This window comes from Thermobia domestica, chromosome 7 (assembly GCF_964235325.1).
Source record: "Thermobia domestica chromosome 7, izTheDome1.hap1.1, whole genome shotgun sequence".
Classification (NCBI taxonomy): domain Eukaryota; kingdom Metazoa; phylum Arthropoda; class Insecta; order Zygentoma; family Lepismatidae; genus Thermobia; species Thermobia domestica.
Window position 1 is genome coordinate 16,236,003 of NC_137460.1, and position 27,041 is coordinate 16,263,043.

The 27,041-nt window shown below is 34.1% G+C and overlaps 1 protein-coding gene across 2 annotated transcripts in view; it reads left to right on the top strand.

Annotated features, from left to right (window-relative positions):
• LOC145688831 (uncharacterized) overlaps window positions 1-27,041 on the top strand; it is a 73,427-nt gene that overhangs the window by 14,873 nt on the left and 31,513 nt on the right. The window contains exons 1-2 of one of the 2 annotated variants that reach the window (XM_081762999.1): window positions 11,146-11,277; window positions 14,651-15,198. In XM_081762999.1, the coding sequence (XP_081619125.1) occupies window positions 14,726-15,198 (473 nt within the window). In that variant the 5' untranslated portion in view covers window positions 11,146-11,277; window positions 14,651-14,725. Of the gene's footprint in view, window positions 1-11,145; window positions 11,278-14,650; window positions 15,199-27,041 lie in introns of those variants that run through there. The other variant, XM_081763000.1, reaches the window with a different exon arrangement.

Below are 27,041 nucleotides of genomic sequence, written 5' to 3' on the forward strand. Positions count from 1 at the left end.
GTGCTAAGATGAACCGAGAATAATAAGTTGTCTAATATTAATCACGTTGATTGCATGGTTTAAAGACACTTTTTAAATATAGAAAACATATTTGTTTCTCGCCGAGCGACTTTGTATGAGAAGTGACTAGTAAGAGGAAATATATATATGTAATAACAGGTAGTGTACGTTAGGGACAACTTGTAGTCATCTAATCAAGGTAGGTAGCGACACTTGTTGTTACGGAATATAAGAGATAAACGTTTATTCGGCAGTGCAGGTAACGGCATCTAATAGTGTGATTAATGTACTTATTATTGTAATTAGCCTTATATACTGATTATAGTATTTAAGTTTATGACAAGATTTATTAGCTTTGAAATTTTGTAGGTCCGCAAATTTCCTGTACACTAGCGCCATGTTTGCCGTCAGATACGAGGCAGCTCAGATAATAACAACAATTGGCTTAACCGACCTATTAGGAATTACCGTGACTGAGTTACTGAGACGCCTTGCTGTTACAATAAGGATAGTAGTTTTAATTCGGTAACAATATCTACTGTATAAAAACAAGCAAATGAAAAGTGGCTTGTTTCAAGATAGCACTGGATAAAGCATACCCTTTAACTGGCCTACACACCGTCTGCATGATGTAACTAGCTCTATTAAGAGTTAGGATGGGTTGCATTTTAGATATAATGAAAGCTTTACGCAGTATACTTGACATTTATGCTACGTAAAAATAACGTATTTTTAAATAATGTTTCATAAGTTTCTTTTTTGGAAGTTTGTGATTTCTGTGACAAAAAATTGCATTAGGAAATGTGCTGCAATCTATTTTGTATTTATATAATTATTACTATAATTATATTTTCTATACTTTAAACAAAATCGAGACTTAGCCCTAATAAATGACTGCTTAATATTTTTAACAAAACATATTGCATTCAAATTGTTTTGTTTGAAATATAATTGTGTTCTTATATTTGATATTGAGGAATTTCCGGCTATACTATGATCGTAAGACTTCTAAGAAGGAAGTGAAGAACAGCAAGCGAAATGAAAATGGCCCTAACTGTGTGTAAAGCAGCAATTCACAACTTTTAATGCAAGTTGGCTACTAGTATGTAACTGACAGATTGTTAGATTCTTGCAGATGCTCGCTTGCTGCTAACTTAGAGATCAGATAACTTTTTAAAGTTTCGCAAGTCTAGTGCAAGTGAAGCGCAAACTTATGCTATGTAGGATGTGACATACTCTGCAATGAAGCAGAAACAGAACTGGTGGGTCACATACCTAGAACAGATAGAAGATGGACGAGAAATAACATACATTGGATTTTCTAGAGATAAGAAGCGATGTACATAGAAGACAATCGAATACAAAATGTATAGATATAACCTGCCGTTTAGCAGAAACTGTACAAATGGAAAAGATCAGCTGATGGAAACATGTAGAAGAAAATGATGGAGACCTTCGTTCAGGAGATGATTGATATCATTTGAATACATATGAAAGTTACACTTTTATATTTAAGCTGAACGTTACAATTTTTTCTACAGCGACAGGAAAATGATCTAGCAGTTGGCAACATTGAAAAAACGTTAGAAGCACAGACGGTGGATGATTTAAATTATTTATTTTTACGTCCTAATAGTTTTTTAGTTTCACATACATTAATTGTATTTTCGTTTCTTTATTATAAACATGAACATGCAAAGCATTTTGTTTATACAGTTAGTTTTAATTATTTGATATTGTACTGATTGGTATATTATTTCAATTACTAGAAGATAGTTGAAAAGTTTTGTGTAGCTAGACGACTATGGAAACCTTAGAGTATTGTGATATGAGCATGTTTAAAGTTACAGAAGAAGGGTGAAACAGAATCATGATGAAAAGTTGTAAAAGGAGATTGTGTAAGGAAATAAGAGATTTGTGAATTTAGAGAGACAATTGAAATCATATTTAGTTATTAAACTAAAATATTTGATAAAGATTTTTAAAATTTTCTATAATTTTATTTGACATATCCAGTTAAAAATGCGCACGCTATTCACAAGTAATGTAGTTAGACACGTATTTGAAGACATTTAGTGGTATTTTGATACATTTTTAAAGATATGCCTGAATATTATTTTTAACGATATATAATTGTTTTGACTATATAGTTGAAAAGTAATCATACTGATATGTATTTTGGCTATATGTTTTGTTTTCCAAGGTCCTAATACGTGATATAAGCTATTCAGCATTTATGAACTTATTTTGCTCATCCACTACTAAATTACATCCATCAGTTGCACATTTAAATCAGTAAATTTTTTACTTATGAACCAACTAGTTATTACTGTGAAGACTACGTTACATCATAATAAATTATAATTGAGCAAATCAATTATTTCTAAGTCTTTAGCAGTGGAGGTTTAGATGTTAACTATCTCAATTGTTCAAAATTGGATTCCAATTGTAAGTGCACTTGTTATGATTACTTTTTGATATTTTAGTTTCATATTTAAGTATAAAGTTTGTTTGTTTATTATCTATATAAGTAAATGTTTGTATTCATACTATTTAAAAAGTTCCTATAATACATTTTCAATGAAAGGAAAATTTTCTGCATCTTAGTTTATCCGAAGAAACAATATGTGGTGTATTCCCCTGCAAGAGAAATGTTTCTGAAATTCAGTTTAACAGAAAAAGTTGGTAAAAAAAATATGTTAATAAAAATTTTAGTGCAAAAGTTAATGTATATTGTAACCAAAACGTTTCTACATTTTTAGTTTCTCAGAAGTTAGAAAAAAAATGTAGTGTCAATTTTCTGCAAGAAAAGTTTCTGGAATTTAGTTTAACAACAAAAAATAAAGGTTTGTAACGAAATGTTAGTAAAACATTTTTTTAGTGCAAAATTTTATCTGTATAGTGTTGTAGCAATAAACATTCTGCATTTTAGTTTATCCGAAGAAACAATATGTAGCATAATTTTCTCAAGAAATGTTTCTGAAATACAGTTTAACAGAAAAAGTTGGTAACAAGATATGTTAATAAAATTTTTTAGTGCAAAAAGTTAATGTTAACGTTGTAACAATAAACATTCTGCATTCTAGTTTATCAGAATCGTTACAAACAATATGTGGTGTAATTGTCTGCAAGAAAAGTTTCTGAAATACATTATAACAAAAAGTTTGTAACAAAATATGTTAGTAAAATTTTTTAGTGCAAAATTTATCTGTATAGTGTTGTAACAATAAACATTCTGCATTCTATTTTATCAGAATCGTTAGAAACAATATGTGGTGTAATTGTCTGCAAGAAAAGTTTCTGAAATACATTTTAACAAAAAGTTTGTAACAAAATATGTTAGTAAAATTTTTTAGTGCAAAATTTATCTGTATAGTGTTGTAACAATAAACATTCTGCATTTTAGTTTATCCGAAGAAACAATACGTAGTGTAATTTTCTGCAAGAAAAGTTTTCTGGAACTTCGTTTAACAAAAGAGTTAGTAACATAATGTTAGTAAAACACTTTTAGTGCAAAAGTTAATGTTTAATGTTCTAACAATAAACATTCTGCATTCTAGTTTATCAGTAACGTTAGAAACAATATGTGGTGTAATTGTCTGCAAGAAAAAGTCTTCTGGAACTTCGTTTAACAAAACAGTTTGTAACATAATGTTGGTAAAACACTTTAATGCAAAAATTAATGTTTAATGTTGTAACAATAAAAATTCTTAATTCTAGTATATAAGACTCATGCCAGAATAAGAGTTTTCGCTTTGCTCTCAAGCCAGAGAAAGAAGAAACTCGTATCCACGAAACTTGTGAAATTTGGCGAGTAGCAACTCGAAAAATTTTTATTAACATATTTTTTTTACCAACTTTTTCTGTTAAACTGAATTTCAGAAACATTTCTCTTGCAGGGGAATACACCACATATTGTTTCTTCGGATAAACTAAGATGCAGAAAATTTTCCTTTCATTGAAAATGTATTATAGGAACTTTTTAAATAGTATGAATACAAACATTTACTTATATAGATAATAAACAAACAAACTTTATACTTAAATATGAAACTAAAATATCAAAAAGTAATCATAACAAGTGCACTTACAATTGGAATCCAATTTTGAACAATTGAGATAGTTAACATCTAAACCTCCACTGCTAAAGACTTAGAAATAATTGATTTGCTCAATTATAATTTATTATGATGTAACGTAGTCTTCACAGTAATAACTAGTTGGTTCATAAGTAAAAAATTTACTGATTTAAATGTGCAACTGATGGATGTAATTTAGTAGTGGATGAGCAAAATAAGTTCATAAATGCTGAATAGCTTATATCACGTATTAGGACCTTGGAAAACAAAACATATAGCCAAAATACATATCAGTATGATTACTTTTCAACTATATAGTCAAAACAATTATATATCGTTAAAAATAATATTCAGGCATATCTTTAAAAATGTATCAAAATACCACTAAATGTCTTCAAATACGTGTCTAACTACATTACTTGTGAATAGCGTGCGCATTTTTAACTGGATATGTCAAATAAAATTATAGAAAATTTTAAAAATCTTTATCAAATATTTTAGTTTAATAACTAAATATGATTTCAATTGTCTCTCTAAATTCACAAATCTCTTATTTCCTTACACAATCTCCTTTTACAACTTTTCATCATGATTCTGTTTCACCCTTCTTCTGTAACTTTAAACATGCTCATATCACAATACTCTAAGGTTTCCATAGTCGTCTAGCTACACAAAACTTTTCAACTATCTTCTAGTAATTGAAATAATATACCAATCAGTACAATATCAAATAATTAAAACTAACTGTATAAACAAAATGCTTTGCATGTTCATGTTTATAATAAAGAAACGAAAATACAATTAATGTATGTGAAACTAAAAAACTATTAGGACGTAAAAATAAATAATTTAAATCATCCACCGTCTGTGCTTCTAACGTTTTTTCAATGTTGCCAACTGCTAGATCATTTTCCTGTCGCTGTAGAAAAAATTGTAACGTTCAGCTTAAATATAAAAGTGTAACTTTCATATGTATTCAAATGATATCAATCATCTCCTGAACGAAGGTCTCCATCATTTTCTTCTACATGTTTCCATCAGCTGATCTTTTCCATTTGTACAGTTTCTGCTAAACGGCAGGTTATATCTATACATTTTGTATTCGATTGTCTTCTATGTACATCGCTTCTTATCTCTAGAAAATCCAATGTATGTTATTTCTCGTCCATCTTCTATCTGTTCTAGGTATGTGACCCACCAGTTCTGTTTCTGCTTCATTGCAGAGTATGTCACATCCTACATAGCATAAGTTTGCGCTTCACTTGCACTAGACTTGCGAAACTTTAAAAAGTTATCTGATCTCTAAGTTAGCAGCAAGCGAGCATCTGCAAGAATCTAACAATCTGTCAGTTACATACTAGTAGCCAACTTGCATTAAAAGTTGTGAATTGCTGCTTTACACACAGTTAGGGCCATTTTCATTTCGCTTGCTGTTCTTCACTTCCTTCTTAGAAGTCTTACGATCATAGTATAGCCGGAAATTCCTCAATATCAAATATAAGAACACAATTATATTTCAAACAAAACAATTTGAATGCAATATGTTTTGTTAAAAATATTAAGCAGTCATTTATTAGGGCTAAGTCTCGATTTTGTTTAAAGTATAGAAAATATAATTATAGTAATAATTATATAAATACAAAATAGATTGCAGCACATTTCCTAATGCAATTTTTTGTCACAGAAATCACAAACTTCCAAAAAAGAAACTTATGAAACATTATTTAAAAATACGTTATTTTTACGTAGCATAAATGTCAAGTATACTGCGTAAAGCTTTCATTATATCTAAAATGCAACCCATCCTAACTCTTAATAGAGCTAGTTACATCATGCAGACGGTGTGTAGGCCAGTTAAAGGGTATGCTTTATCCAGTGCTATCTTGAAACAAGCCACTTTTCATTTGCTTGTTTTTATACAGTAGATATTGTTACCGAATTAAAACTACTATCCTTATTGTAACAGCAAGGCGTCTCAGTAACTCAGTCACGGTAATTCCTAATAGGTCGGTTAAGCCAATTGTTGTTATTATCTGAGCTGCCTCGTATCTGACGGCAAACATGGCGCTAGTGTACAGGAAATTTGCGGACCTACAAAATTTCAAAGCTAATAAATCTTGTCATAAACTTAAATACTATAATCAGTATATAAGGCTAATTACAATAATAAGTACATTAATCACACTATTAGATGCCGTTACCTGCACTGCCGAATAAACGTTTATCTCTTATATTCCGTAACAACAAGTGTCGCTACCTACCTTGATTAGATGACTACAAGTTGTCCCTAACGTACACTACCTGTTATTACATATATATATTTCCTCTTACTAGTCACTTCTCATACAAAGTCGCTCGGCGAGAAACAAATATGTTTTCTATATTTAAAAAGTGTCTTTAAACCATGCAATCAACGTGATTAATATTAGACAACTTATTATTCTCGGTTCATCTTAGCACACTGCAGTACGCAGTATTAGTACTGTGTACTAATTTCATACACAGAATTTCAATAAAGAAGATTCTTCGTTAACTAATATCGTATCATGTTCTAATTACTTTTACATTATCCCCATCTAAAAATACTTGATCTAAAAAATGTATGACCTAATGCCTCAATAAAATAGTATGGTTATGTCTCATACGAAATGTCTTCCTTTCATCCAAAGAAACATTATGTTTGTTTCCCTCTACCACTATTATTTCTTCCCTTCATAAATTACTTATAAGTATTCGCTTTTATCCGTCTACTTTACCCTAAACCCTAGATATATAATATTAGCAAAACAAAATAATCTCACTGATAATGTTAGTATAAAAACGTCCCAGCGTGTATGTCACATACGCACGTAAAATTACATTCTTGGTACTAATTCTTGTTCTCCATACTGTCTAATATATTTCGATAATTTAATGGCTAGCAGGGCGCTTTTCGTACACGTAAGTCCAAGTTTGATTCACAGTGCTTTTTTCATATAAACCATAATAATCGTTTTACTTTTTTAAACTAGTTTCCCATCTTTCATAGCAATGAAGTGTAAGCCTAAAACGTTAAAGTAAAAAACCATATGCTCTATACCTACAAAAGGTGCTTGTCCGGCATTCAATTAATGAAACTGAGACGCGACTTTGAGCTAAATAACATTTTCAAATACTCTCCTCTCATTTACAACACAAAACTCCTATCTATTAATTTAGGACCGCTGTAAATCACGAGGTGAATATATAATATAAAACACGAAGCTTACCAAAAGAAATTAACTATATACCGTATTTTAGTTCATGTAACTGTTTCAAACACGAATAAATCTTCTTTGTGGCTACGTGGTTAGCGTACGCGCCTTTGGCGTGGGGATTGAATTCCCTGCGGAAGCTCAAGGATTCTAATTCAACGTTAATCAGTAGGTCCATGTCCCACATAACTATGGTGCTAAAAAGGGACGCTAAACTTCAAATCAAATACGATTATTTGTACCATCAAGGAACAATAAGAAAAAATCTAAATTTTCTCATAAAATGATTACAAAAGTATCACATACCAAGCTTTTATTCAGCTCCTGCATTTTACAAACAACATTTTTTTCCAGATGCGCCTCAAAATGAAAAAGGTTGGAAACCACTGACATATGCTAACAATTATAAAAATATTATTCGTCACCGAAATTCAAACTTATGTTCAGTTCAATAGTACTAAAGATAAAAAATAAGCAAAATTCAAAGCAAGTGTAGGCTACCCAGTTCCTTTCCCCTACTGTAAATGTTAATACCACACACAAAAATAATAAAAATTAATACATATTACATAAGTAATCAGTTTCACACATCATTTAATGGTCTTTTCATGTAACACTTCTTATATTCTGAAGATATGCTATGGTCCTATGAACAAGAAAATAATCGCATATTTATTATAAAATGTGTCCGTTTGTGTGTCTACGCAACTATTCTTTTAATATGTAAAATAATAACTACGCCTCGTCCTAACGGAGAGGTCCAAACAATCCAAAATTCCTTGCTATTTGTTTATTGTGTTTGGCTTTCGGCGCGGAAGATCATAATTCGATTCCCGGCAAGTCACAGATTGTGTTCAATTTTAGTGCCATATAAGTAAAAAACTCCATCGAACAAAATATTTAGCGTACGGTTTTCCACGTGGAAGAGCCCTGGTTCAAATCCAAGTGCAATGACCAATATTAAATCCATGTAGCCTCCATATTACATTACACTACACCTTAGTTAATTTATAATTACATATAAGTACATCGAGTCATATGGTTTTCGATGCCGGAAAATCCGCAATCAATTCCCGATAAAAACAAACACTTCCGTCCCCCTTATACTCCCAACAATTACAAATGTTTTGCCTGTATTTCATTTCCAATGTCCCTTCTCATACGAAAAAAAGAAAACATAAACATAATACAAGAAAAAAAAACAAAGCCAGTACTTACAGATAAATTCTTCTTCTCTGTTAACTTCTATAGAATACAATTCACCAACTCAAACGCATCGTGCTTTTATTTCTTCAAATGTAACCACTTGATTTGCATCAAAGTTTGTATACCAACAAAAATAAATCCAGAAAGTTCTACCAAATTCTAGAACCTCACTCTCCATAACTCATATATTACATCCTCTGTGTCGCCCAACCTCCCCTGCGGGCACTTATGTTAAAACAAATGGCGGTCTCTTTTCTTAAAGAACCCTTGTCGTTCTGAATTAATTTTCCTGCCGCGTCCTAAACCTGCCGGGTTGCAGATTTGTTTGCCTGTTGTTTCCCCAAACAATTAATCTTTAAAGGATTGCGTTTCCGTTTCAAAAAAAAGTCTTTCAAAATCAAACGGTTGACATTAATTATACACTTCAAGAACCATGCGTGAATTCTTTACATTATTAATTACTTCCTTTATATTAAAATGTCCACCCTACCCAGAACTAAATTAACATTATTTTCTCATTTAAACCCAAAACAATTTATTTTCAGTAATTAATGTTGTTTTCTTTACATTTTTCGCTATAATTCAAAGCACTACAAATTCTGCCGATTCAATTCATCTAATGTCACACCCTCATTACAAATGCATTTATTTATCACTTTATATATGGGCGAGCTCTGTTTAGACATTCAAAATGTTACAAAGTACACAAAAATAATTAATCAACATAAAGTACAAGCACAGCCAACCATTTCGTTCAATTTCCTATTTAAACCTTTATCAAAAAATAATTCATCCTGTCACTTTAACATGCTCTACAAAGGAACGCATATAAAAAAAAAAGTGAACAAAAAATATGTAGGTCGTTATTACGTAGGCAAAATAATGAAACTACAGTCCGGTACAGCATAATTACATGTCAGTTATTGTACCTAAAGTACCGGTAAAAAGAAAGCCGTAATAATTTAATTACAATTGAACCTTTGTACTTCAATGAGAGTACTTAGAGTAATTACAATATTCATTACTTCAACGACAATATGTACCAAAAGTGTAAGTACTTTCAAGGTCAAAAAAAAAGGACGTTTACAGATACCTCTACTCAAGGGTAGGTTAATGTCACCACCACGACCAGTAATAATTTAATCCAAAAAAATCATTCCTGTAAAAAAACAATTATGATCGGCCTTAAAAAAGAAGTGAAATCACAAAAATGAGCGCCAAGTTCTGGTGAACAACAGTTACAAACACTCAAGGAATCACTTTCAAATTTAGATTTGAAACATTGCCTATGTTGTCTGTTGAAAATTATAAAGTAGTTTGACATAGTCGTGAGCCAGTGGTAACCATACAGACAACAGCCAAGTTTCAAATCTAAATTTGAAGTCAGCCAGTGAGTGTTTGTAACTGTTGTCCAGCAGAACTTGGCGCCTATTTTTGTGATTTCAATTCTTTTTAAGGCCAGTCGTACTTGGCTCTTTTACAGCAATGTTTCTTGTTGCATATCACTTCTTTTTGTAGGCTAATTTCGAGGATAACATTTTCTTTTGGTATCAAACTCAATAATTTGTAACTTGCGTCTTACTTTTCATGTACAAGGGAATTATATCAATATTTTGTAAAGAAAAAAAATAATAATACTAATTGTAATAAAAGAATACCTGTGCCATACACAGTGTGTAGAAGTTTTTATACCCTTCAATATCCTTATAGAACATATTTAGTATGGTACACTACCAAGACTACTAATAAATGCAATGCCATTTTTATAATTACTACTGCCCCTACTACTACTACAAGCATTCTATAATACTACTACAGGAAATAAAAACAACAACAAAAATAACAATTACTAGTACTATAAAAACTACTGCTACACTGGGCAATTGTTTTTAGAGGACTTGAGTTTTGAGGAGGGAAGATATTATTAGTTTTGGGAGGGAGTGCGCCATCAGCTTTGAGGGGATGGGCACCCCTGTTCTGAGATATAACTAAAACATTCGCTTCGAGTTCGACAGTGGCCGTTACTGCGAGTGCCTCGTGTGTTGTGGTGCTCTGTGAAGAAGAGAGTTGAGTGGGCTTTCCTATACACCTACACTCAGTGGCGTAGCACACTTTTGCGGGCCCCCCCGCAAAGTATAGAGAAGGGGTCCTAGTTGTAATGCCGATAGAAGTAAGGTTTAAGTTCTACTTCTTTAAATCTTTATTCATCGCAAGACTTCGGGGGACCCTATGCTTCGGGGCCCCCCCGCACTGCGGGGGTTGCGGGGGCAGCCGCTACGCCACTGCCTACACTACACTTACTCTTTCTTTTACATTTACACGTACATACATCCCCTTCTTTTTAATATTCTTTCATTTTTCATTTTACTCTTCCCACTTTTCTCTAACTTCTTGCCCTGTTCAACTTGGCTTTCAGACATCTTTCACTGTCTTAACTTCTTTCCCGATTTTGACCTTTTTCCCGGTTGTGTCCTTTTTTCTTCCCACATTATGTCCTGTATTTTATACAGTTTTGTTCCTGAATCACAAATCCTGCGTGTGAGGTACAAATTAATCAATTTTGCAAAAGTTGCACACATGATTATAGAGCTGGTGCACCTACTTATTTGACCGATAATGGTCTCTGACAAGACAACAATCGCTTGGTTTGCGTTTGTTGCTTACAGGATTTATCTCTAAGATTCTTATTTCGTTAATGTTTTTTTGGGAAAAAAAGAAAGAATATATGCGACGTGAATTTATATATATTTATAAATAAGGTTAGTGTTTCACGCAAATATTTCTTACTCCTAACGGTTCTTCTGAATGTCCTCTAGAATATATTTTGGTTTGCCACATGGCAATATCCTTGCTAACAAAGTTGTTAAATATTAAGCTCTTTCACGATTAGCGTGATAATATTCTGTTCATAGAATGCAAAACAGAAACGAACTTGTGCGAAGTTAAAGAAAAAGTGGATCTGAAAAGATAGAGGCGGATGACATTATGCCGTCCCTCGTGACTATCTTTGCCCATTGTGTATTTTCAGGAAGTGGGTGGACGCCTTGGAAGTTTTTTGGAAGTGGGGATATACGTCCCTTACTTTTCCCCTGACTAAGTGTGCCGTACTATGTGTCCGTGGTTAGTATCCATTTCCTTTGAAGTACCAAAATGTGCAAAGTGAAGAATATCATGTACCGAAGGAAAATTGGTCCTAGTTCTGAGCATCCACAAAAAAATGAAAACAATTATGGCATTTATTCCGAAGTTGGGTGTCCGATACTTTTAGAACAAAATCTTCATAAAAGCTATTAAAATTCATAATTCTTCAACTTCTACTTTCTTAACTGACTTTAGGCTTCCTTTCGTTATATAGTGAGGTAGGGGAGAGGTTAGGTTAGGTGAGGTTTGGTTTGCATATACAATAGATGTGTCCTTGGACGTCCGAACAAAAATTTAGTATTTAATTCACACAGTATTTCCGAACGAGCGATATCGAGTGAAGGTGGGTTAGAACCCCGCAAGGCACGTGTTTTCATTCTTCATTAAACTCTCATTAATATATTTTTTAAAGTTTAACTTAGTACTTCGATTTGTACTGCAAACAATATCTTTCTACACGTCTCTTCGCTGACCCCTTCCTTTCACAATTCCCACAATTTGTTCTTAGGTCCATTAATTCATGCTCTTCACATAGTCTTGGAAGATTTTGCTCGTTATGAACGTATTGTTTCACGAAATTTGACACAGTCAGTTCACATCCTGTGCATCGTTTCGGTATATTTGCCGCCATGTTGATAATATAAATGCTGATTAGTTTCCCAGAATTCAACTAATCTGTTATCTTGCTCCAAGTAGTTCCATCCGCTCGTCGAATAGTCCCATATTTGTAACCGTTCAGATATAAAAAATAATGATATTTTTCTAGATCATTATATATTATCGAGCCAGGGATGTAGCCAAAGGGGGGGGGGAATCGGGGCCGGGCCCCCCAAATGACCAGCTTTTAAAACATCATAGTAAAATTATCTCGCTTCATTCATTTAAAAGTAACAAAGTTTATTGACAATTAATAATTTATGGTAAAATAGAAAGGAGAAATATTGTTTTTCCATACCGATCGAAAAATAGTATAGTATCTCTTCCTAATACCGATCGAAAAATAGGATACTTTTTTTGTGACAGCAGGTTACACAATTTACTGCAATTTATATTTGACAGTTTGAAGACAAACGTTTTAACAAGGTACTACAAATACAGCCATAAAACAAAGGTATTAAACTGATTTGTAAGTACAGTATATTTTTCTGTGCTTTAACGAGTGTTTTAAAAGACATAGAGGATGGAAAATTTGGCGAGAAACAATGCTTTTATTCAATTTGGATTTCATTTGCTCCCTCTTTTATTTCTACTCAGTGTAATAAAATAATTGTTTTTTTAGTCACGAATAATAAATATTTTTTGTCAGGAAACCGTAAATAAATTAAGTGAAATTTCAAAGAAAATCAATCTTGTGTAGATAGGTTCCGTATACAAGGTCTTAAATTTAAATATAAAGGTAACAAAGAAAAGTTTTGTTGCTTTTTCACCCACCACCTTCGAACATTGATATGTCACATAACCTGGAAGATCAAAAATAGTCCCCATCAGCATCGACGAACTTCTCCCAACATTCTGAAAGGCCATGGAATCCATCGCGGTAGAACTTGGTGGGCCGTGAAACAAAGAAAGTATCAGGTGCATTTTGGACTTTTACTAGGGATTTGAACTTGCGTCCTCGAAGGTGATTGTTTAAAGAATGGAACAGGTGATAATCGGACGGTGCAATACCCGGGGAATATAGTGGTTGCAATATTGTTTCCTATCCAAGGCGGAAAATGGTGTCCTGAGTCATCTTAGCCACGTGGGACTTAGCGTTCTCCCGTAAACGAAGACCCATTTGCAATTCAGAAGCGATGGCTTCAGAGTCTTGAGTTTTTGTTGAGCACAGCTCAACTGCTGACACTACACAGTTGCATTAATACTCTGACCAGCTGGTAGCAGTTCTCGATGCACGATGCACCAAACACACAGAAGGATCTTATTCTGGTACAGTGCTGGTTTCGGCTGTTTTGAAATCAGTTCATGGGATGCTAACCAATGATGATGGCGCCGTGGAACTTCGTATAGAACACAATTTTTATCACATGTCAACGCCCTGTCCAGAAATTGCTCCGAAACAGTAAATAAACACAGGCGAATGCCGCATTGCCTTCTGGCCCGGAGTCAAAATATGTGAGACCCATTGACCCAACTTGTAGTGCTTCACAAGTTGATGGATGTGCTGCCGAATGGTTTCTCCACACACTGAATTGTAGTCCCAGTTCCTCTTTGAGCATGTGTTGGTCTTCTGGCACGTGGTGTTTTCGGGTGTTTCGTCATTGTCCTTAAACTTGTTAAACCATCGCTGCAATGTCCGCGTCGTCACGACACGCTCACCAAAGACCTGGCATATCTTCTGTCCCGCTACAGCGGCGTTTGACCTCCATTTGAACTGGTTCAGCATACATGCTCTTATGACGCTCTGTGGATGTCCCATGTTCCCTCTGTCTTTACGCAAGTTCACGGTGTGTCTGAATTGCCACAATCATGTAGTATGTTGGATATACCCACACCAACAACTGACGTTCGCCTTATCTCTACTCGCATTCAACTCACGGTGTGAGGTCCAATTGAACACAGATTTCCACGAAAAGGGACAGGACTTTCTTGGTTACCTTTATAGTTATGCACAAAAGTATAGCGTTTGGTCCCGGGCAGTAGTTCTTGATTAAGCATAATAAAAACTATTTTGAATATAATTTATGGATAATAATAATAATAATAATAATAATAATAATAATAATAATAATAAAAGCTAAAATAGTGCTTTTAGTTTTCCAGAAGAAAACCAATATTTTCCTTTCTTTCAGACCTCAAAAACACTAGCATCAACACTTATTTTGGCTTTGTACATTGTAGCTGCCCCCCCCTCAAAAACGACGGGGCCCCCCTACACAAACCTGCTGGCTACACCCCTGTATCAAGCACACAAACGATCAAATTACCGTTATTTTGTCCCGATACGTTCATAAATTTGTTTGAAGCTAGTAATATTTTTCTTATTGCTTTCAGATTTGTTTGTTTTTCGGTACAACTAAGTGCTGAAGGTTTCAAATATCCCACTTGGACAGTCATTCTGCTAGCGAAATGTCTTTTCAGTATTTGAATTCTGCTTTTAATGAAACTGAAACCAAAATAGAAAACGTTCCTGTTAAAGTAGAAATAAAAACAGAGAACGAGCCATTTGAGGAATGCAATTATATGCTGTGTGCTAATAACACCGAGGATCATAAAGATCCCCTTGCAATTGGTTTGAAATGTGAGGAACAAGAGAATGCAACCGAAGGACAAAATATTGCTTCAGAAAGTAATGAGGATGAAACAATTTCAGATTTGAAACTAACTTCGAAAGCAATATGTTTGGTGAAGCGTTTATCAACAGCTGATATATGTGTAAAACGTTTTCAAAGAAACAGCAAACCAAAATCCTCCGACTTTACACACAACACAGGAGAGTCAACCTGTCAGATCTTGGCCACTGTTGAAGGTGAAAACGATTACGAAGAGGACGTTGAAGAAAATGATAATGAAGAAGGAGGTAACAATCCTCGGGTCCTGAGGTACGTTCAATTCGTTTATTTTATAAGAGTTACATCTATATAAATATTTCTTTTCAACACATGCAGTACTTAGTTAAATATTATTATTTTTTTTTTCGTTTTACTTAAACTGAGTTAATGGATATGCAACCATTTGAACACATAAAGGCAAGCAACCTAGTGCTTAGCTTTGAACGAGATGAGGCAATTCGGCAGTGAAATAAGTATCCAAACGTTACGGTTAATTGCTATAAACCACCTCCTTACAAGCTTTGAGTGTTAGGGTTGAATACTGACACTCTTCTTAGTAATGTCAAGAGCAACTCTTCTTATAAAAAGTGATCGTAAGTGAAAGAACATTCAGTAATACTTTGAACAAGATCTACACTGCTGTCAAATCTCAAGGCTATTTAATAGGAATCTTCTGAAACACTAACCGCAATACGAAATTTGTGTATTTTGTGGGGGAAAAAATCGGAAATATGTTTATATTATTGGAAACAGTACCTCATTGGCTTGTATACTTCCCCTCTCATTCGAAATGTTTCCATGATACCAACAGAGCCGTAGCTAAGGGGAGGCTGACAACAAGGGGGCGCCGAACGAGCAAGGAGAAAGAAAAAGTGTGTTGGACATGAAAAAAAGACGAGTCGCCCCCAGAAAGTATTGGCGCCCTATTAGATCAATATTGCTGTCGGTTATCAATGAAATACGTAGATTTCTTAAAAATTTTCTTGCTCACTTCGCTCGCAATCCAAAAGTTTAAATAAGTCACAACAAGTTTTTACTTATTACTTAAAGAGTTATAGATGATTTCTTAATGACATGTGGTATACAAGGTGCCGAGTAATGACTTATAGTGTACGCAGGGGCATTTTCAAACTCAGAAACGAGCAAAGTCGTGTTCGGCGTTTTGACAGTGATGAGTTTGCTTAGTTCAAAACGTTTTTCTACCCCTGGGGCCTCAGTGGTAGAGCGTTCACCCCTGGTACTTGGGGTACCGGATTCGATCCCAGCCCCGCCAAGTGAACTTTGTGGTGGACAAACACCGCTTGCGTGTGTTTTCTCGGGGTTCTCTTGTTTCCTCCCGCTTTCTTCATTCCACCATTTCATTCGTTACTCATCATCACCGTCTCCTTTAGCCTAACCGGCATAACCGTGGGACGTAAAAAACAAAGATTTCATTTCATTTTTTCCCCTATCCAATCCGATTAATCACGACGCACAGTGGAGCCAAGGCACTGAATTCTTGGCAAAAATAAGAATTCGCAATATGAAGCAGAAAATTGAAAGAAAACCAATTAGTTTGGTGTGTGCAGTGGCTACAATAATGTTATTTCGACATTATTTTATCAAAAACATAGAATGTTACATCATAAAAGGAAACATTCCTTATATTCGCGCCTAAATAATATAACAGATTATATGATTGGCATAAACAAACGCGTGGGCAATATGCTTTGATTTGGCAACTTACGATTGACTTACATTCTTACGCATGAAAGGAAAAAGTGTACTTATTCTTTTTACAACTGAATAGTAATAAAATTGAAGAAAAGTTCTTGCTTCTCAAAATTATTTCCAAGTTGTGGAGGATTCGTTATGACAATGAAGATACAAGGACGCTTCAATACATAAAAATTATCTTATCACAAGTTCTCGATAAATACATAAACATATTATGTATCGAAAAATCAGATGTATTAAACATATTATGATTTACAAGCATCAGTAACCTGTTCAGCTTGTTTCATATATTGCATCGTGCATTACGTGGGCTGATTTCAGGGCTTGATTAGAACACTCTGAGCTGGAGCGAGCGGAGGCTCATTACAGTTGATTCCAATGTCACTTCTGTGCACGCATTGCATCACAAAAAAACGCAATACTGAATTGATCAACCCCATTTTAAATATGGTTCTACCTTATGGTCCATAGATTGTTTGGCAAACATTGACGTTTCAAAATATCGCCACCATTAATCACACATGTTTGACTAGAGTTTAGTTCTGTTGGCGAATGCCAGAGAAGTATGATTGGATGTTGGTAACAAGATGGGTCCTAGGGGGCGAAGCACCAAGTAGGTTTGGCGGCAAAATTCCCAGAATCGATCTATATTAAATTTTGTCACTGCGTGCATGGAGATCACACGTCTAATAATCTAATAATCTTGCTCTCACATTCATCCCATCTCAATTCAAAAGCAGCATTGCATCCAAAATGCGGTTTTCCTCAAACATTTTCATGCGCTATATTTCCCAAAAGTGCAAATATGTGCAGGTTTTCACTTTGCATACAGTAAGAACAATGTTTCCGCTACGATATATTAAAAAATCACAGACATAACATTATTATGCCATATTTTCTACTAAAATGCCATTCTATCGTTTGACTACAGTTTATATGCTTTCAGTACCACAGCATTTTCCAAATATGATATTAAGTAGGGGATTACCATAGGGATATGATACTGATATTCACATCATTCCAAATATGATTATTGATTACACATTACCTCAACTTTCTAAATATACAAAACGATACATACATGACGGTCGTGTCACCATGTTTACCAGTCACGGAATATCTACACGCAATATAGGAATAGTCACATTCAAAGTCAATTTCCTATCTTCTGTCACTAAGCAGCACCTTTCCTGCTTCGGTGATAACCAAATTTACACGTCCCATGAATTCATTGTAAATAGCTATCACTTCTTTTCCTGCACTATTATGTGTACTCTTATGTGTACACTATTAAGGTTTTATTATAGCAAATTATATCAAGTCAATCTTTTACTTCATTCTTCGAGTTTTGCTAAGAATTGCCTGGTTTGGCCCCACTGTGCGACGTTGAGAATGAAGGTATGAAAGTGAGAAGAGTGAAGAGACACATTCAAGCTGCTGTTTGCGCGGAAATATTAAAAATAAAAGTAAACGAGGGAAACAATAACATTTTCGAACTTCAAGCAGTTGTAGAATAAGGGCTTAAGGGATCAGAACTTAGCCCGACGAAGTTCGACTTTTTTACACACACTAATCACTACCAATGATTTATTTTAAAATTCCATTGACATATCAAATGCTTCCAATTTGGAGGAATTTATTGAGGTCATTTTTCATCAACTTTTTATATCGGCACCATATTATTTTGTGTATGCGTGTCTAGTTGTGTGATGTTTTTATCTATCTACATACATACAAAACATAAGTACACACATTCTTCATATATGTACGTGTTAGTGTATTTTAATATGTAAATTAATAATAAGTACCTTAAATTCGGAACTTTCATTCATTAAGGAATTAAGTAATTACTATAATTTCAGACATATGTAGTAGCCAAAGTATATTTTGGATTTTAAGTACAAACATTGAACATATTCTTCACCTCCATCGATCAATATTTAGAAATTCACAAAGAAGGATCCTTCTGAATTTCCATTACATTTCACAAAATATTTTTTACCGTTAAGAGATCGAAATTAACATACTATTGATGTGGTCACATACAGAATAAAATTTAAAAGTTTACAATTATTACTGGAAATTAATACTGTCACCCATTTGGAACAATTTAAAAGCACATAGTTTTTAATGTATTAAAATTTCATTTCTTATCAATAGTATGAAATGTTGTAAATAGTAGTAACTTTCCATAACTGTTCTCCTAGCGAATTTGTATACAACCAAAGGTAGTTTTGTCAAGTTTAACAAAAAGTCCAAAATAAGACTCTCGAAAACAGCTCTTATTTGGAAAAGGATACATAATGATCGTTTTTGGTTGTTGTAATGGTCTTTCCAAGAAGATTAATAAAAATTCAGCGTAACAACAAACGCTGCTTTTCTTATATATATATATATATATATATATATATATATATATATAAATAATGATTGCTAAAGTGAGTGTAGGGGCGCTGAATTCTACTTCGCCCCGGGCGCAGAAATCTCTAGCTACGGCTCTGGATACCAAAGCTCATATTTTTGTATTTATTTATTTATCGGTTCTGAAACTGTAAATATTTTATATACAAAGCACCCTAGTAAATATGTATGCCAAATACAAATCACTCGAAGAAGAAATCGATTTTTTGTGCTTTTAATGTGTTAACGTTATGGAACCCTTTCACTGATTGTCATTGTTCTAATTTTGATGTATGTCTTAAAACGAACGAACTCCTACTAGACCAACCGAAAGTTTAGCATTCGTAAATAGTTTATTATAATATATCGCTAAACTTCACTGATAAAAGTTCATGCCTCAGAAGTTTAAAACATATGATGGTGGGTCTCGCCATATCTTCTTTTGTGATACCTCCCATGTCCAATTTGTTGATTTTTCAGGAGACGAAAAGCCTTGATTATATCTATTCATATTTAAAAGCTTCAAAACATTGTGCTGTTCATTAAAAAAATGATACAGCTGCTCTCCTCTAAACAAAGAGTACTTTATTTCATTGAAATCGCTACAATAAGAGCTATCACTTGAAATTATCAACAGTCTACATGCAAGTGAACACTATAATAGAATGGTTTTCAGCAATCGATTTCTTGACGTACGAGGGTTGCTAAACATAGGTTGTTTTCTTGTCAGCATTGTTGCAAAGCTCAGAATCGGAAAACTTGGACACACTTTACACAACGAGGGCCGCGGTGGCTCAGTGGTAGAGCGTTTGCCTCTGGTGCTTGGGGTCCCGGGTTCGATCTCAACCCCCGCCAAGTAAACTTTGTGGTGGACAAACACCGTGTGCGTGGGTTTTCTCTTGGTTCTCCCGTTTCCTCCCACTTTCTTCATTCCACCATTTCATTCATTACTCATCATCACCGTCTCCTTTATCCTAACCGGCATAATCGTGGGACGTAAAACTCAAAGATTTCATTTCATTTCATTTCATTTTCACTTTACACAACGATATTATGTGTAATAAATCGAGAACGTGAAGATGTATTTTGAAACGTTAAACATACGAAATGCTACCTATAGTCGATGCAAGGTAATGTGGTATAACGCATCCATGCGAAGAAAGTAAAACATCCGAAAATGGACAAATAATGTGTACAACATTGTCACAGTGTACTACAGAAATGAGGAAGAAAGGTTGCACGGAGCAGGAAAAAAGAACAGAATATGTGTTTTTGCTTTGGGCGCATACGTAGCTAATATACTGAAGACATTGAGATTCATCTCAATGTATGAAGATGGGATACACAGGTAGAATGCAGAAGCCTTCGGGTAGGCACCTGCGAGACAGTATTAAACAATGCGTTTCATATATATCAGAAACTAAATTGACTGCTAGAAAGGACTAACTGTGGAAGGAATGCAAGGTCACATGACGTCGTACAAATGACACTTGCAGGTACTGTGAGGAAAGAAAGATCGTGTTGACGTTGATCACAAAACCAGTTGTAAAGAGTGAGAGTATGGGGCGCAGTTATATAATACGAAATTAATTAAGCACGCAGAGTTGCCAAACGTGAAGTGTAGAGACGTTAAAATCTGTACGTGCATTTGCGTGTTTCAGGGGTACCATCATCAACAGGATAAACAGGGCGACGTTTAACTGCTTGTGAGATATTGTGCTGAATATTGGGATGTGTTTTAGCAGCAGTGGTATTTAATTATTGTGATACGGGCGCTTTGAGTCTGCGTATTTGTGCATGTCCAATAATTTGAGGTGAGGTATAAGTGGGCATGTTACGTTTGTGGTGCCAAGAGAGTCTATGTAAGTGGTGGATATGCTGGTGGAGGCTTATTAGGAAAAACAGTGTGTGGGCAGACCACAAAATGTAACAAAAATTTAGCCCAAGGATTACATTTTTGAAATACTGAAAAGTTACTAGTTTAATAGACGCATGTATGTTAACATTGAAAAGCACCTATTATGGAGCAATAGATCAGATATCCTACGTATTCCCAGTGAAGTTGAGAAGGAGGAATCGAGTGACACAACGGTCTCGGATAACAGAATGCAAAATCCAAAATAAAAATCTAACCGTGGTGGAATGAAGAAAGTGGGAGGAAACGGGAGAACCAAGAGAAAACCCACGCACACGGTGTTTGTCCACCACAAAGTTCACTTGGCGGGGGTTAAGATCGAACCCGGTACCCCAAGCACCAGAGGTAAACACTCTACCACTGAGCCACCGTGGCCCTCGTTGTGTAAAGTGTGTCCAAGTTTTCCGATTCTGAGCTTTGCAACAACAGAGAAATACCTATATTGTTTCAACAACTGACATTGCATGATTACCTATATAAAATCAACATATATTCTACATTGTTCTTCTTCTTATCAACAAATTGTGCACTTTTAAGTGGCGTTGCCCGAAATAACTACAAGAAAAAGGAAGTAATTTATGGCTCCTGACAAGGACTTCCTAGATTGATTAAAATATAAGAAGGAATCCTGGACCGTTACATATTCTTACATACATTGTTACCTTATTTTCTGAATAACCCTCCTATATATAAATTATAATACATATATCAATTATTTTCATTTTATATTACCAATAACTTTACATTTATGTAATAATCAATTATATTTTAATTCTATAAATTATCGTCGAAGAGGACTCATTCGAAAATACGATCAACTTGTGAATTACATTTGTCCAAAAATATATTCTTTAATTCAATATCTTCCGAGCTCCTTACCACATTAAACGAACATACATTGACATATTACATAATTTAATTCTTCCATTTGGGAATCATTAAAATGATTATAAAAAATTGAAAAGCACAATATTGACAAGTGAAGCGAATTACAAAGAAATCATAGCAATATTCAAAATAAAACAAACCAAGACTTGATCAATATAACCTAATAATAGAAATAGAGACATTATTATATTAAGAATCAGCAAAGTTTATATAAGTTAGAATTCAATATAACATGTTTTATATCTTTGGTCATAATTATTGCAACTTTTAGTAAATGCTATTCGTGTTCGTACCACAACATGCTGAAATTTAGTATCCATCATTTTATTATCTGTATAGAATTCAAACAAAGTACGGATTATAAATAAAATCATAATTCTGTTCAGAGCGAAAATAAACAAGAATTAATTAAATATGCCTTCACTGACGCCACAGCTTTAGCTTACGTTAAATTGCCAAAGGGTTCGGTTAAGTTGCATTGTACGCTACAATCTTGTGTACAGTTCTATAGGCCTATATTATGAATTCCTCCAAATCTTTGATTTCTATTTTGATAACTTCTGTCACCTATAAAATTGTTACGAAACCTATTTCGAGAAAAATTACATGTACTGTTTGCCTGATTTCCTAACGCTATATAGTTACTATTCTTATTTTTCTGTAATTAGGTTCAACTCTGTTACCGGTATATTTGGATCCATCATTACTTCTTACATTAGAGTTACATTCTTCACGCACATTGATATTCCCGTCGGTAATATAACTATCTTCACTTGAGTTATTATTAGATTGATTTCGATTATTATTACTTTGCACTATGGATTGATTTTCAAAATTTTGCACTATCATAATCAAATGATTGAAGTTAATGCATTGTGCAGAAATCAGTATTTGTTCCAACCTAAAAGGCAACAGTACCCGGATCAATGCTATAATTCGTGATTCTTGTTGGTACGGATTAATTAATTTCATCTTATTGTATACAAAAATCAAAAAAATCAGTTAGATTCTTATCAATTGTGGGATCAAACAGTCTGTTTCGAACCAAGGTGTCTCGATTTGTCAACATGAAATCTCAAAATTGGACAGCAAAGCGTTCTTAAAATCTAAATAATTGGGTAAACTCCCCATGATTGCTTTGAACCAATCAGAACAGGTGGCAGTAAAACATGCGGTAAAATTTTGAGAAATTTAGATTGGTCTATACCAATTAAGTCACGTTACTCTTCGAATTTTTCTAAAAATACACTTGGAGGTATGTCTTCCGGCCTTCCACTAAATTTCGTTAAAGATCGAATTTCACTGAATTTGAAATGATAATTGTTACTATGAGACGGTTTCGTATGATTAGATCTTACGCATCTGGCTTTCCAGCGATGTAATGAACGGGGTCTCCTTTCTTCCTTCCCAATGCTCCAGACACTTTCATCCCTGTCCGAAGAGCTTTCCGGTATATCACTTTTTCCTTTTGCTAATCTAGGTTCATTGGATAAATGGTCCCTATTGATGAACGAATCAGGGTTTATATTTATGGTGATGATCTCTTCTTTATAGTGTCCATTTCTTCTTGTAATACTTTAATTTGGTTACTTTGTTTACTAACCTGCGATTCAAAAACATCCACTTTACTTTGCACAGTTGTAAATATGTGCAATATTTGTTCCATCATGCCGTCGGTTCATCTAATTTAGTATTTATTTGCTTTGTTATTTGCTCTAATTTGTTATCCATTCGCTGAGTAATAGCTTGTGTAATTTGTTCAAATTTACTATCTATTTGCTGTAATTGAGTATCCATTTGCTGAAACTTTTGTTCAAGTTTAGTGTCCATTTGTTGCATTTGCTGCGACGAAGATTGACCTAACTGTTTTATAAGGTCAGCTACATTTGTTCATGTCTCCAAACCTGATGTTCCACCAGCTTCATCATTATTACTTTCAACATCCATTTTAAGATTACAATAGATTTTTCTTTTACTTCTCAACAAAGTGTACTCCGTTTTGAGGTATTTTCAAGATTGCTTACTTTTCTTCACGTAATTTTCAAGGTATGTCCTGGGCGAGATAACACCATCTATAATGTAACGTTATATTTATATTTTAACTTGTTGCCTATATGTTCACAGTTCGATTCACTAACTTGGTAAACACGATTAAACACATCAACTGTTACCTGTAATTGCAATATTTATTAAATATCTTGAAAATCAAGCACATTAAATGTTTGACCCAACTGACTTTATTCTTATTTGATGAATGAATTATTCTCTTACCAACAACTACATAGAAATACCTATCTTCTTTTCAACAACTGACATTACATGATTATCTATATAAAATCAACATATATTCTACATTTTTCCTTCTTCTTATCAACAAATTGTGCACTTTTAAGCGCCGTTGCCCAAAATAACTGCAAGAAAATGGCAGTAATTTATAGATTAGATATAAAATCTCGTTGTAAAATAAACTGAAATTTTCCATATAATTAACATACCGTACAAATTTAACACCCCATGTAATGAAGCTTACACAACAAATTCTATTTCTATTTTGTCACAACTCTGAATTGATTACCTTATGCTCTGAACGATGCATATATAAAACACGAGCTTCAGCAATTATTATAATAAAAGGAGTGGATACAAAATGCAAAGCACCGTAGTTTTTGTTACTCAATTTGTTTCTCATCTAATATAAATCGTTTTCGTCTATTTTTTTACATATCAATACAGTACTAATTTCCAAGATACAGAATATACCCCCTCCCTATAAAATAGAATTTCAAGAAAAATTTTAGAATATATTAATAAACATTTAGCATACTGAATTCTAGCTCCCTAATCTGAACAGCTTGTGAAATAATAAATTTTTCTGAAAATTTCGGACCCCCACTTTCTCCTTAGGATATGCATTATAATGAAACAGATACGCGGATGATAACTTCCCAGTTGAGATTGGAGCTTTGTATATACCGAAAGCCATTTCATTTGATTTTGCAATTTTACCGTGATGATCATGCAGACATACCTTCAGTTTTTTTATATAATAATTCATATATTACAGATGACTAAGGGGGCTTTCTCCAATAGTTAGCTCTAAAAACTCACCGGCTGCATCTTAAAAGCCAAATAGCAAGTCCTTTTGCTATTATTATAATTACAAACATCAACATCAAAAAGTGCTTGATCTCCTTTTTCCATTAGATACAAATCAAAAAAATAAGAAAACAGAAATCTTGAAAGTAAAACGTAGACAAATCCATCAATGTTAATAAGAAGCAGTGTAGAGTGCACTGAGCAGAATAGTTCGGTGAGTCAGTGTAAGTCAGGGTGAGTGGTGTTTCGCAGTGGGTCACATCGTGCTGAACCACGATCGACTGATTATGACATGGCTTTTTTTTTTATTTAAAACACGAAACATACGTCTACGTATTTTTCTCGATTACGAAATTTGGCTTAATATATTTACTAATTCAGAGGTCATATCTTCTGACAGTGGAGAATTGGTATGATTAGAAAGCCCATCTTAAAGTGGGAACAAACCACCATCCAAAGTTACCAGAAACGCTTTCCCAAAATTATGAATTAGACAAATACTTCTGTATTTTTTGACATTTTATCTTCCGGATTCCCCTCATCCTCTAAAGATGGGGATGAATTTGGACGTGAACGCCATTGGGATCCTCACTAGTCACCTCAATGAACCAGAATACTAGTTAACCTCACTACGATGAGTCGTTCTACATTATTTTCACATGTTAGTCCTCCCAACTTGCATTCCTTGATGTATCTTACTACCACAATAAATTTTCCTTAATTGAAAGTTTGAAAGTAATATGTCTTCCACGTTTGATAAAAGTTGTCCAGACAGTCCGAAGCTACGCTAGAATATATATTTATATAAATACATATACACATACATACATACATATATTTAGAGCTGTACGAGCAAAGCGTTTGATCCTGACCGTGTAAGTTCAAAATCAAGCTGACATGCTCGTTCATCCCTAAGCATGACATTAAATGTCACTGCGATTGTAATCTAGTGGCTTGACGAACCCAACTATAAATTCGACACTAATCCTACTCATGTGAGACATTTTATTTTTCACCCCTCTTCAACCGCACTCTAATATCGTAGTTTTTTATTCTTTCACATATCAACCTCTGCCCACAGAGCCTGGGAAGGACTGGGAGCTAAACGTAGACGCTTAAATGGTACAGGAACTGGCGAAAATCTACTTATGCGTTCCATATACTATGGATAAGATACTAATGTTATTCAATTTTGATTATTTTTTTTTCATGTTACTATTCCTCCCAACACAGGGGTACTAATGGGTTGAACTTGAACATAAATTGCATCAGAAATGTTGCTATTTATCTCGGTGATTCCGAACCTATGGACTCTGCACTAACATGAGTCGTTTGGGATCATTGTATTGTTACTCCCTTCGACTCTCCTTAGTAGATGCGTTAGGCGATCTAACCCCTATTGGAAGTTGAAGTTCGTGGTTATCAGAACTGAACCAATGAACTTAGGGACCCAGAAAACTACATAATCGACAGTAACATTTTTCAAATACTTTTACACCCCATAATTTCATGCATCCTTCAAAGAGATAATGAGTGCTAAACTTACATGACGTCTGGAGCCCCACTCTTTATCTAACTGACCCCAAAATTATGGATTCAACACTTATATCGGTATTTTCTTTTTATCATTTTGATGTTAGCCCCTCCCACTCTTCCTGTGACTGCTAAAGTGGTCTTATCACCGCTGTTCCTGAATTTGGTTTTAAATCACCTTATAAGTGCTATCAACTCAAAACTTACAACTCGACGCTAATGTCGATCGTTTTCGATATTTTTTTCTAGCTACCTAAAAACAGAATGTAAATTTAATTGGAGTTAAAGTCAATTAAAGTAACAGACGCCGATGCGATGTATTCGGTACTAATATGGATAGTTTTGCTCTAGAAATATCAGAATAATGTTGGAATAAGCACATACATACACTTTATATATACACACTATGTCATCAAAAGTATACGGACTCCTCCAAAAACAGTGTTTCATATTACGTGCATTTTGCTACCACCTACTGCCAGGTACTCATTAGTCATTAGACCCATCGTGAGAAAGCACAATGGGGTTCTCCGCAGAACTCACAGACTACGAACGTGGTCAGGTG